Source organism: Aphis gossypii, unplaced genomic scaffold, assembly GCF_020184175.1.
Source record: "Aphis gossypii isolate Hap1 unplaced genomic scaffold, ASM2018417v2 Contig00569, whole genome shotgun sequence".
Taxonomy (NCBI): domain Eukaryota; kingdom Metazoa; phylum Arthropoda; class Insecta; order Hemiptera; family Aphididae; genus Aphis; species Aphis gossypii.
The window spans coordinates 6,420-20,311 of NW_026083167.1; the positions used below are offsets into that span (position 1 = coordinate 6,420).

The 13,892-nt window shown below is 25.8% G+C and overlaps 2 protein-coding genes across 2 annotated transcripts; both read right to left on the reverse strand.

Annotated features, from left to right (window-relative positions):
* Nucleotides 1–1,346: 1,346 nt before the first annotated feature.
* On the reverse strand, nucleotides 1,347–3,243 carry LOC126554641 (uncharacterized). Its single transcript, XM_050209701.1, has 4 exons — nucleotides 3,132–3,243; nucleotides 2,891–3,041; nucleotides 2,748–2,772; nucleotides 1,347–2,324 (listed from the first exon to the last, which is right to left on the reverse strand). The coding sequence occupies exons 1-4, from the start codon at nucleotides 3,241–3,243 to the stop codon at nucleotides 1,347–1,349; spliced, it is 1,266 nt and encodes a 421-aa protein (XP_050065658.1).
* Nucleotides 3,244–6,389: 3,146 nt separating this feature from the next.
* On the reverse strand, nucleotides 6,390–11,349 carry LOC126554642 (uncharacterized). Its single transcript, XM_050209702.1, has 7 exons — nucleotides 11,346–11,349; nucleotides 9,774–9,890; nucleotides 9,417–9,532; nucleotides 9,148–9,247; nucleotides 7,833–7,918; nucleotides 7,669–7,767; nucleotides 6,390–6,632 (listed from the first exon to the last, which is right to left on the reverse strand). Exons 1-7 carry the CDS (start codon nucleotides 11,347–11,349, stop codon nucleotides 6,531–6,533), a joined length of 624 nt encoding a protein of 207 aa, XP_050065659.1. The 3' UTR covers nucleotides 6,390–6,530.
* Between the last annotated feature and the right edge of the window lie 2,543 nt (nucleotides 11,350–13,892).

Genomic DNA, 13,892 nt, shown 5'->3' on the forward strand with positions numbered 1-13,892 from the left:
CTATAAAACTAATTGTTCGCAAACAAATATATTATTTTAATGCTATTTATTGATAATTATAAACATGTAAAACCTTCTTTTTAAAAAAATCAAATTTTTTAATAAATTGCAACTTCAACGTTAAAAAATAAATATTAAAAATAATTTTAATTCTCTACTCAGAGAAAGAATATATTCAATATTTAATTACGTGCCTCGTAGGATTTGACACACGATGCCCAAGAATCCGCGCGAAATCAGTCCCATAATTACGTCGGTCGACTACGTCATGTCGACGTCGCATCGGTCCTAGGGATGGGCTCTTTCCCGGGAAAGTAAAATCATGAACATGTCCGGGGAAAGTTTCCGGGAATATTCCCCATATCAGAAAAGTGTAGGAAAAGTGTTTTAATAAAATTATCTTTCTTATTGACTACTTATGAAGTTTTAAAATAGTAAAAACTCAAATTCTATATTAATATATATTTAAAAAATATTTTATTTATATGCTGTTTGTATAAGTATAAATTAAATAACTAGAAAAATAAAATAATCTACATGATATTATTTAACTTTTTATTAAACTGAATAATTTCACAAACTTAAATTATAATGTAATATAATTTATACCAAATATTTCAATACAGTATTTTTAAACTCTTTTTAATAATCTTGGTCACTATCGTGGTCAGTGCAACTAAATCCCAAACTTGTGTCAGTGTCATGGAGAGAAAATTGCTCAATTTCTGTTTCAGAGCTTTCAAAGTCCAAATCACTCTCTTCTTGAGTAAAATTCAAGTTGAAACTTTTTTCACGATGATGCGATGAATTTCCATGTTGAAGAATAAATGGGGTTGTTTCATTTTGTGTAAAATCTTCTATTTCCGAATCATTATCATCTTCGTCATTTTTATTTCGATCAAGTGTTTTCGAATTGTGTGAAATATACGTTAATTTCGCAGCACGCTCAGTTAACAAACGATTTCGTTTTTTAGAATGTATATTTGCAAAAGAACTAAACGATCTCTCAGTTGCAGCCGAAGAAACTGGTATTGATAATATTTTTTGAGCTAGCTTGGACAACCTTGAGTTAAAACTTTTCCACCATATTAAAGGTTCCAACTTAGAAACTGTTTTCCATAGAAAAGTTTTTGAGTATAATCCTTCTTTATTTTTATAATATATAATCTCAGTAAGACAATCTTCATCATTCAAATCATAACTGTTCATCCCAAAATTGTTAATAAATTCAGAAACATCAATATGTTCTTCATTAGTTAAGTCATTACCAAGTGTTTCTGGATTTAAAAGATGTGCTGTAATATGAACGGGTTTAACTATGTTTTTTAATCTGTTAGATATATTACCTAAAAGGTTTTTTTATCGTTTAAATCTTCTAAATCTATCTCTTCAACAACTTCGATTAATCGTAACTTTAAATTTTTAACCGTTGGATAAACTTTATGAATAATGGGTTTGTCGCCTTCAAGAAGAGTAATTGCATTGACGATAGGTTCTATTAGTTGTATCATTGAATCAACATTTTTCCAAAAAGATTCCAGTAAAATAGTATAAATGTGATCCTTAAATAATATCGCTACATCTTCATCAATTGCTACCAATTTTAATACTTGTTTTAGTTTAAATAAATTTTTATAGCAAATCAAGTGACTCTGCCATCGAGTTTTCACTGGCAATTGAACAAATACATTTATATTTTTTTCCTTTGAAATTTTCCGAATTTTGTGTGAAAGTCTCTGGCTATATTTTATTGTTTTTATTATTGAGACGACTTTTGTATCAAATGTTTGTAATTGATCACATTTAAATATGTCTTTAACTAATAAATTTAAAGTGTGACAAACGCATGTTAACATTAACATATGTTCAAATTTATTTTGAACTATTTCAGCAGCCTTAACAATATTACTAGCATTGTCACTAATGAAAGCTACAAACTTTTTAGGATTATATTTATTTATTACTGTAATTATTTGGCTAGCTAAATACTCAGCAGTGTGCCTTTTCCCATCAGTATCAATAAAGTCCACGAAAAAAGGCTCTGGAGTAGTAATAACAAAATTTATAATCCCTTCTTGTCTTAAATTAGACCAACCATCACATTGGATACTCAAACATTTTGACTCGGCTATTTTATTTTCTACTTTAAATTTTTGTAATAAAAATTCCTTTTCTAACAAAGTTGTCGATAAAGTTTTTCGGTTTGGCAATTTGTAAGATGGTCGAATAGTATAGAATAATTGTTTCCAAGATTTATGTTCAACAATAGATAGTGGTATTCCGCTTGTAAAAATAGCTCTGGCTAATAGAGTATCAATTTTTTCCTAAAGAGATAATATTTTGTCTAGTATTAGAATTTACCAATTTTGAAGAAACTTGAAAAACAATTATAACTAGGTTTCGGGACTTGTTGTATTTGCATATTCTTTAATAATGACTGCAGAATAATCTAAGTAAGATACAAATTATTTTAAGACATAACGGATTGAAACACAAAAATATTAATTGCATATTTTTGCATATTTTGCCGTTTTATAGGCAAAATGCATATTTGACCAATTTTGGCAATATAATTGTTATCTATAGCATATTTACGCAGTTTAACGTTTTATGTTAAGCAAATTTATTTTAAAGATCAACATTTTTTTGACTTTTAAGCATCTTTATTCTCGTAGATCTCATAATTTTAAAGATCCCGAAAATAACGAACATTACGTGTATTAAACAATATATATATATAACCTAACCTTACCTTGCAATAAGTCCCGAACCCTAATTATAACGTATATAACTTTAGTATATATTTATCTAATTATTTATTATAAATGCATAAACTTACCTTTTGTGCAAAATCAATTTTATCAATAAATTGAGAAATGTTCGATTTTACTTCGACTTTTTTTTTTCAATTTGTCGAATTATTGTTTGATCCGGAACATACATGGATAAATCTGCGGGCATTGAATCGTTTTGTGATTGTGACAATGGCGTACTTTCACGTACAAATGATAAACTTTGGGAAGTAGATGGTTGATAAAGATCTATACCAATTAAAATTAAACATTTTTCATTGTTATATTTAAATAGTTTTAAAGAATTAAAGTAAAAACTTAAAACCGAGCAAAAGTTACCTCTTTGAATAATATTTGTTTCTGCAGTTAATACCGGCACCTTTTTGTCACTTAATTCTTCTTTCACTTGAAGTGGTGTATTTTTACATGCTTTTATTAAGTGTATTTTCATTTTTGTTGCATTTTTTATTGTATATTTAAGATCACAAAATTTACAGTACCACGCAGTTTTGGACTTTTTGGTCAATTCATTAAAATATTTATTTACAAATTTAGATTTTTTTGTCATTTTAAAACAGTTAAAAACACCGTAATTATAATTTTAAGTTTTAAGTATATGTCACTAATTTTTATAGTAACGACACTGCACGACTGCATAAGACATTCGATAAACAACTAACAAGTCACAAGTAATAACAGCCAACAGGCACATTGTGATATTTTATATTATGAAACATATACTGAAATACCATATACGCTGGTTGTTGTGCGCGATAAGGTTGTATTTTCCCAGTTGATAACGATTTAATAACGAGATATTATTATTACACCAAAATATTGCATTCAGTCTTTCAAAATAAAACAATTTGATATACCACACATAAAAATAATAATTGTAATATTGAGGAAAGTTGGAAAAGTAATCTGAAAGAAAATTCCCGGGAAAATAACTTTTCCAGGAACTTTTACCGGGAACATTTCCAATGGAACATCACTATTCGGTCCCCGTTGTTTTTTTCTTGATAATATCAATAATAATAATAATAGTATAAAATAATAAATTTATAGCTATAGTAATAAATAATTAAATCATGATAATATAAAATCGTTGCATTGATTTCATTATAAATAAGAAAAATAAGTTTGTCTAAATAAAAAACTTTATAGATAATTATTATAATAATATATAAATAATAATTAAAGTACTAAAAATATATTAGTATTTATATTATAAAGTATATTATACTATACACTAATAGTCATCGTTATCGACATTTTTTTTCTGGAAAAAATAACCATTTACCTATATAACAATAAACGAAAATAAAATCTAATTATATATACCATTAAAAAGAAAACATTTTACTTAATCGAAAAAAAAATACAGTATTTCTGTGATAACCGGGTGAATTATAAATCCATAAAGATGCCTGATTATTTGTCGACTGTCAGTAGACCACGGCAAAAAAACTGTGCAAAAATAAAATAAAAAACTTGTTTGATTGGGATTTGGCCTGAGTAGACTGATATCTACCATTTGGCTATCTAAAGCTATTCCTTATATTTTACAACCACGCCATTTAAGGTCATCCATTGTACATGGTTGGGTAACACGTCCATAGTGACAAATTATATTATTTAATAAATTAATTATATTTAAGAAATTTAATTTAATTAGATACAATTTTAATGATGAGTTGCAATAAGATAAATAATTGTCTTATAAAGATTAAAACTTACCTAGCTGCTACAATAAAATGTTGTTTGTCCAATTTGGTTGAGATATTTTATTGTAATTCGATGTCGGTTGAACTAAAATCTTATCATTCCTATCAGAATAATGTTTAGAAATACTATAAATACGTACGAAAAATTTGGGTACGAGCACGACACTAATAAACGTCGCTTGTTCCCTAAAAAATTATGCTAATGTCGTTTGTTCCCTATTATTGTCGTTTAGACCCTTTTTTAGATAAGACATAATATAAAAGTGTTGCTTAGACCACAAACTTAAAATTCGAATTATTATCTAAATAATGGTCGCAGCTGTTTTTGCGCAAGCGCAATGAATGTAATATATATTTTTCCATCCAATAGAAAAGATCGTGTCGCTTAGACCCAAAATGTCGCTTAGACCCTTTTGCTTGTCACCATCGATATATATAAACTGTGGTAAAATAATCATTGTACACATTTTTAATTTTTCAATTTCCGACCTAAATAAGTGGTGAAATTTTCAAGTATCTACGACTTATAATTTTTGAAGTATAACAAGTATTTAAATTCGTTTGACTTGTTTGAGGATAAATCGTAATCGTTACGCGATTTCATAAAAATTTAAAACTCAAACGCTCAAAACATTTTTCCTATAATGACGCTTCAAATTTTCTTTATAGCTTTTTGAAGCAAAACTTATAGAAAACTAAGTGTTGAATTTTTTAACGTTAGATATAAATACAAACAATTTTATGAATTTTTAACTATAAAATAATTTGCAAATATTCATGATTTTGACGAATTTTTGTCAATAATTGAACTTCAAATGCTAATAAAAAAAAATTGTGCCTATGTATTCTTATAATTTTTTATTTACTATAAGAATAACATATGTGGAACTTTGTATAAAATTTTCAAATGTTTTGATTGGGCCAAAAAGATTTTATCGACACATAAAAAAACAATTTTCAGAAAAATTGAAAATTTCAGTTGTCTATAAATAGCTCAAAAAAGTCAAAATATTTTGAAATTAAATCACGTAAAGAAAATGCGAATCTTAATAACTGGTAAAATTTTCAAGTATCTACGACTTATACTTTTTGAATAATAACAAATATCAAAAATCGTTTGAGGCTAAACTGTTATTTAACGCGGTTTTGTAAAAATTTAAATTTCAAACACTAATTAAAATTTTTTGTCTGAATCCGGTAGAGTTTTTTTTACAGATATTTGAAGAAAAATGTATGGAGAACCTTGTACCAAATTTTCAAAACTTAGTTATAAAAGAAAAAAATTTTATGATTTTTCAACTTCAAAATTACTTGCAAATTTTCGCGTTTTAGACAGATTTCGTAAAAATTTGAACTAAAAACGCTTATAAAAAAAAATTGTGACTAACGATTTTTAATTTTTTTTAGCTACATTAAAAACAACTCATAAGGATCCTTGTATTAAATTTTTAAAACTTTTTGGTCATCCAAAAATTTTTAATCGACACTTTAAAAAAAAATTCTCAAAAAAATCGAAAATTTCAGTGGTCTATAAATAACTCAAAAAAAGTCAACATTTTTTGAAAATTTAACTATATACGGATACCACTGACATTAACATTTGGTGAAAATTTCAAGTATTTTCAGTGATTAGTTTTTGAATTACAACCATAAAAAAAAATCGATTTGGTCGAAAACTGGTTTTCATATTTACTTTTTACCTCTAAAATGCACCAAGGATATTCACTTTTACATCGGAAACCACCCCCATTGTTTGAAATTGGAGCATTATTTCGACTTGTTATGCTGTACACAGACACAAAAAAAAAAAAAAAAAACACACATCATTGTAAAATCAATACATTCATCACTTCGTTCAGAATCTAAAACAAATAAAATTATAATTATTCCAATATTAACTGAATAATAAACAAGTAGGTATACATTTTAATAATATATTTAATTTTGAATAATATAACAAAAACTGTAGATAGTATATTTAAAAAAACATAAAAATATAGGTATAATATACTTAAATATAAAGTAATTTATTAAAATTGTGCATTGTGGCACAATGTAACAACAATTGATGTATTGCCACACAATTGAATACAGAACATTTTATATTTAACATCTGAAATATTAATTAAATAATAATTAGATAGATCATTTATATTTATTATATAAATGCCTACATCTATTGATGAAAATGGTTTTGCAATAAACTCTTTAAAATTTAAAAACTTTCTTACAAGTAAATGTATGTTCTGATTTAAATTTTTTTCAATAATTTTATGAACAACAACTAAAGAGTTATCATTTAATAACAAATATTTATTTATTTTTTCAAAGAGTTTATCATTTTTACAATAAAATGGGGAGTATATTATACTATATAATATTATGCTCTATTTCATTGAACGTGATGTACATTTTAGGAGTCTCATATTGATGGGATAACTCTAACTTTTGTTTTTCTAATAATCTGTTGTGAGTTTCTTGAAGAGGATATTTAGTTGATTTTAAACTATTTTTAGATTCTGAACGAAGTGATGAATGTATTGATTTTATAATGATGTGTGTTTTTTTATTTTTATTTTTTTTTTTTGTGTCTGTGTACAGCATAACTATTCGAAATAATGCTTCAATTTCAAACTTCGGGGGTGGTTTCCGATGTAAAAGTGAATATCCTTGGTGCATTATACAGGTAAAAAGTTAACATTTTCCAACAGTTTTCAAAAAAAATCGAGAAAAACAAAAAAAAAATGACGGAAAAACGGCAATTTTTACGCAAAACCAGTTTTTGACCAAATCGATTTTTTTTTTATGATTGTAATTCACATAAATATTAGCATTATTTTTTAAAGAATAGGTAATAACATACTTTCTATTCCTAAATGAATGTATGAACCATTAGCTATATTTACAACGTTATGGGTCTTGGGGGTTTTCATCAAAGTTCTTATATCATTAGGAACTTTTAAACCTTCACTTTTCATTATTTTAAGAAGAGAATTACAACAATTATGAGAAACGTTATATTGAACGACCCAAGATCTTAGTTTATCAGAAATACTAATAGATTTAGAAGTTAGATCTTCAACAATTGAATCTACATGAGAATTGTTAAATAAAGTTGAAGAACATTGAACAATTGATGAATCACTCACTTCTAAAATGTTGGCTGGTGTTGTTGTTGTTGTTGTTGTCGTTGTTATTGTAATACTTGTACTAACAACTGTACATTTTTGTGATAAATTGGAAATGGCCTACAAACAAATTGTTATTAGTTAACAAAACATTAAAACTCAAAATTAAATATAATGCTACTTACTTCTATTTGAGCTTTAATTCGTCTCTTAAATTGACGATTAGAGATAGATCCAATATTTTTAATTCTCTTAAATTGTTTTGGATATTCTAATAACAAAAAAAAATTATATATATATAGTACAAAAATTAATTAAACAAAAACACTAAATTAAAAAATAATAGTAATACATAAGATATGCAGCTATGATTCTTAAGTATTCCCTTAAGTGTTTTTAACCATCAGTCATTTGATCTCCTTATTAATACATAACACAAAAATTCTTTATTATTCATTTTATCAAAACATTAAAGTCCCAGTTGAAATATTATGTATATAAACCTAGTTTAAAAATTAATAAGCTAATAATTTATATCGCCTCATTAAAAAAGATTACCGTTCTCTGTCGAATCTTGTTTTTGCAGTTCTAAACCATGATTGGACATCATTTTCAAAGCTAAACTCTGAATATAACTGGTGATCATTTTTTATAACACCTTACAAACATATTTATTAATTTTAAAACCAAATTATATAGTTTATATAAATCAAATATATCACACACATTTCATCACTGCAATTATTGTAAATTTTGAATTTTATACTTGGACATATTTTTTTTAAATTCTCTACCAGTCCATGAACTATTTATTGTGAATTTGTTACTAAATAGTTAATTTAGAATTCTTCGAATATGGCTTTTAGCAACCACACCACCAACAGAGTGAAGAAAATGTTTCTAACAAACAAAAATTGTCTTGAATTCAAAATTGTATATAAAAATTAATTGTTTTTATGTATAAATAACATACAAATCTTTCTTTGATATTATTGTCTGTTTGTAATAATTTTTCACAAACTAAAACACTTTCTTCTGTATGAAAAGGAAATTGGTTTAAAAATTCTGTGTCATTGGAATTATTTGAAAGTTTTAAACCCGGTGCAATCTGGTGTTTAATATTGGCAAATTCATTTTTCAAGCTATTCATCTGATTCCACAATCGTTCACTCATCATACGATTAGCAAGTAGTTCAGAATGAATTTTTATTAAAATAGTTTTAATTCCTTCTAATAAAAAACAACTATATTATTTATAAATTTAAATAATAAAATGGTTTTAAACTAACAAAATGAGTTGATTGCAAAATGATCACCATAAGTATACTGTATACCTATTACCTATATATTAATTTGGTAAACTTTCTATATAATGTATTAATAAATATAGATATAGGTATTTATATTATGATGGATATATATTTGGTAATATTTATATAGATTATTGATATAATATTATGTGGTACCTCAGTTAATGTATTAAAAACTAATTTATCTTACCATCAGATGTACTTGGCAACGGTTCAGCCGAATGATTTTCAGATAACACAACATTTGCTAAATTTGAAAAATTTAGTTCTTCATAACTATTTTGTACCTGCTAAACATAACAATAATAAACATATTTCCTTTGATGTATTAAGATTTAACATTTAGTAGGTATCCATAAAGTTTAATTTGATTTTAATTAACTAATTAATTATTATGTATTAGTTTAAAAACCATAAAAATGTTGTATTAGTAAAAGTTTTCAATTTTTTGTAAATTACTTGTATTTCAAGGTTAGATTTTGAAGTTGAAGCAGGATAAACTGTAATGGGCGTTGAATCTGAATTACAGCTTAAATTTTCATAGCCATCGTCATATGTAAATATTGGTACAGGCTCTTAATTTGTGAAGACTGATTCAACTGCAGATGGTTCATTTTGTTTATTTATTGTAGATATAAAAAATCCATCATTATCTAAAAAATTAAATCAAATAATAAATTGGTACATTTAAAGTAAATTATGGTTAATAATAAAATGTATTCCAGTATAGATATGTACACCATATAATTATGTATACTATAGTATCTAGTTAATACATTTGAATTAAAATTAGTTTATATTCAAAATATTAATTACCTTTACTATCACTGTCACTGGTCACAGATAGTGAGCGTTTTTTATTTGTTTGAACTCTTTCATCTTCACAGTCAGTTGACTCATATACTTTTTTATTCCAAGCTTTGCTAAAATTTCCTAGAAAAAAAAAATTAAATTTTATAATTTAAAACCAAAATTGTCTAATAAATAAATAAACATGGTACTAATGCCCACTAGTAAAATAAATTACTTTAATAGTAATTATTTTATAATATTATAAAATATACTTATAGACTATAGTAATATGCTTGTCATCAGTCTAGGGCTTAAAGTGGGAAAAAATTGAAGGAGGGGTCTCCATATAGTTTTAAGCGTTTTATATATCATTTTATAAATTACCTATGTATATAACCTATGTAATGTAGTATAATATGTAGCGTATCTAATATATAAATGTGAAAATGAAAACCTTTGAGTGATATGTTCTCGGAAACTACTGAACCGATCGTTTTGATTTTTTTTTTAAATTGAAGAGCTCATTGCGGAGAAGGTTCTTACTGACGAAAAATTTGAAAAAGTTATCAGGTTTGAGAAATATGACGAGAAGGTGATGAAATTACAAAGGCGCCATCTGTCCAGCAAATATTAAACTAAATTATTTTTGGTAGTCAATGGCAACCATTTAAATAAAATAAATAATTTATTTAAAATGTTATAGCAAGGTTGTTTTTAATAATGCAAGCAAATAGACATACAAACTAAAATCGTTGTCATAGTAAAAAAGAAATTAAAAATCTATATATATATAAATGAAGACAAAAATGTATAAGACAATGTATAACTGTCACTGCAGTTCAGCAAGAAAATAAACTATATTAATGTCGCTATTGATTATGATTGAATATAATAGTTACAGATCTGTTGTTATATTTTGTTAAAACCATACCAACAAAAAAAAGAATTAGCGAAATAAGTCAATGTCCACAGTAAATTTCAAATTCACAGCAATAGACTAACATAACAAGTTATACTAAGTTTTATTGTTTTACCAACAGGCAACAATACAAAAACCACGAGATGGCACATTATTGTATTTTACCCACTGTAGTAAAAAAAAAAATGATATAACTTTGAAACTTAAGTGTTAGACATTATAAACTTCTTATACACATCTCGCGGGGTCCGCAATCCACCACGTGTGGATTGCCTACATGATAATATACTGCTCTCATATTCATAAGAGAGTCTCACGGCAACGGTAAGCAGACTGACTATAATATTATAACTTGAGTAACTCACTGACTGATAAACGTAGAGCCTGAACAATGATAGATCGATGCTTACAATTTACACGGTACATTCGTAAAATCGTATCACAAATTTAGTGTGTAATAAGAAAGCATTTTACAAAATTCGCATATTAAAGTGGTGCTTTCACAAGATTTTTGAGAATCAAAACAGTCAATGAAAATGTCTAAGTTTTGAACACCGTTAAACCGAATAGTAAATAACAAATTAATCAAAATTCGAATCATATTATATAGAATTTGCATTTTTAACGGGCAACGAAGTGCACGGGGTCAGCTAGTAAACAATAATTGTGTAACATACTCATTCTACTTTTATCCTTCAAAGATGTTCAAATTTGTAGGTACATTATTTCATGAAAAATATTTAAATCACAAATAAAACTACTTTTTTAAGAATGATTACCTAATGTTTTATACAAATTTAATATTTTGAAAGAGAATATTTTTTCTCATAATATTAAGTTGTAAGTATTAGTTGTCTTTTAAAAACATCCAGACAAAAAAAATATTTAAATCATAAAAATGTAGTGTTTTTAATGCTTTAAATTGCACAAGAAAAAATTTAAATTCTTTACATGGGGGAGCGAGCATCCTTAAAAAAAATCACACATTCACGCTTTACCTATATGTTAAAATTTATAAAGCTCAATTTTACATTATTTAATAAAGAACTGTTTAATAAAAACAATCATAAATATTTAAATAAGGAACATAAATTGTATTTTCGTTAATAAATGTATATTTTAAAATTAATTTATAAAAAATGAAAACTAAGATTTAATCTCAACGGAATTCTGAGATATATTACATATATTGACAAATTGACTAATAATTAATAAATAAAATATTACAGTACGTTGTAACATAAAATATGTTAAACATAAACTCTAAATTGCGTGTATTATTATCACAATCATCATACATAGCGTTAAAACACATTTATAACCACACCAGTAAAGCATTTAATGTATTATTGAACTTTTAATTTAATTTATTGAAGCATAACTGACAGTCATCAGTCTGATTCAAAGTGGGACGGCAAATGGTATTTTTCTCAGGTATTTAATGTATGAGGAAAAATTACTTACTATAAAAAAAAAAAAGATTCATATAAACAATCCATTTATTGTAGAATTCAGAACTTTTATATCTTCAGCGTTATGTTTTGATCTAACAACCCACATAGCACATGTATATTTAATGGATATACATTAAATATAATATCTGGATATCCATAATATATAGTGAATATACATGGATATCTATTAGATATATTCTAGATATCCAAATGGCCGTTTTTTTCAATACTATGGATGTCCATTAAAAATATTATACAATATATGGATAATAATAATATAATATATAATACATAATAATACACTTTTAGATATCTATACAGAACAAAAAATCTATACATTAGATATCTATTATATATCACATTGTACCTTGGACAATATCCATCAGTTATCCATGTATTAAATACTCTCACAAATATATACAGTGAAGCTTCTATAATAAATACCAGACACTCTAGATCACCGACATTTTGTCCGCTATTTGGAGGTGTCGGTTAAAGGAAGTTTTACTGTACATATAACTCAATATTGGTTATACTAGATTTACTTTGGTTGATCCAGACAAATAATTTTATACCTTAAAACAAGAATGAAAAGATAGTAATCAAAAGTAAAACAAATTTCTTTTATACATTAATATTTATTATATTTTGTTTAAAAGTACACAATTTTTTATTTTGAATTCTACATTTTATTTAGTCATCTTCCTTATGTTGGTCAAGGCTTCTTTTTTTCTGCTGCCTTTAAGCTAAAAAAAAAAAAATATATATAATAATGGTTTATGAAATAATAATAGCAAGAGAAAAAGTGAGTCAGACATAAAGAAAACATTTTAATGGTATGACCAAAAATCTGGATTAAAAACTTAAATAAAAAATAAGATAGATCAAAAAGAACAATTAAGTAAAAAAATGTAAGTGACAAAAAAAAAAATGTAAAACTATTATTACTACTTATTTTAATTTTTAATAATATGTGGTTATTTTATTTATGAGTTGACTACCGCACCTAAATCTTTTTTATCAATAATATGCAATAATATACTTATAACAGTGCTCGAAGTGGGGGTACGGTGGGATGGCATCCCTCTACTTGTTTTGTCTAGAATAACGCATTCCTCTTAAGACTTGTATTTTAAAATGATATACTTATTATCATTTATATACATATAATTATGTATAAGAAATATTTTTTTTCGGTGAAAATTATTGTTTTTAATATTCAGGCCCGGGCGCTCGGCTAATCGTATCACGTATCACTACAAAAAACCGATACATAACGATATGGTGTTATTGAAAATCTTCTATATTTAGTTAAAGCCATTTCTCAACCCGTATTATATCCGTACTTACTATTTAGAGCCCTGGACCAAGATAATATACCTTAGTCCATGGCTAAATATATAATACGTATTATTATTACAGAACAATAACGATGTCATTTCTGACAATATTTTGTTGATAACTGATAAGTAAATGTGTATGTGTGAAGCGATCAATTTCTAAATTTAGCTTATGGATAGAATACAACAACTGGTGATAAGTATTATGACCACAATGAAATATATGTATATACAATACTATACAATAAATGTATAGGTACTTTTGAAATGGTTATGGTTTATGCGTGTTACTGAGTTAGTAGTAATTAATATTATATTAAGCATATTTTGTACAACGGTGTTGGTATTAGTACATTAGTGTTCGATGGTTCGACGACAGTTTATTATATTATTCTCTAGTAGACTGTGAATAAATAGTTATATTTTAAGC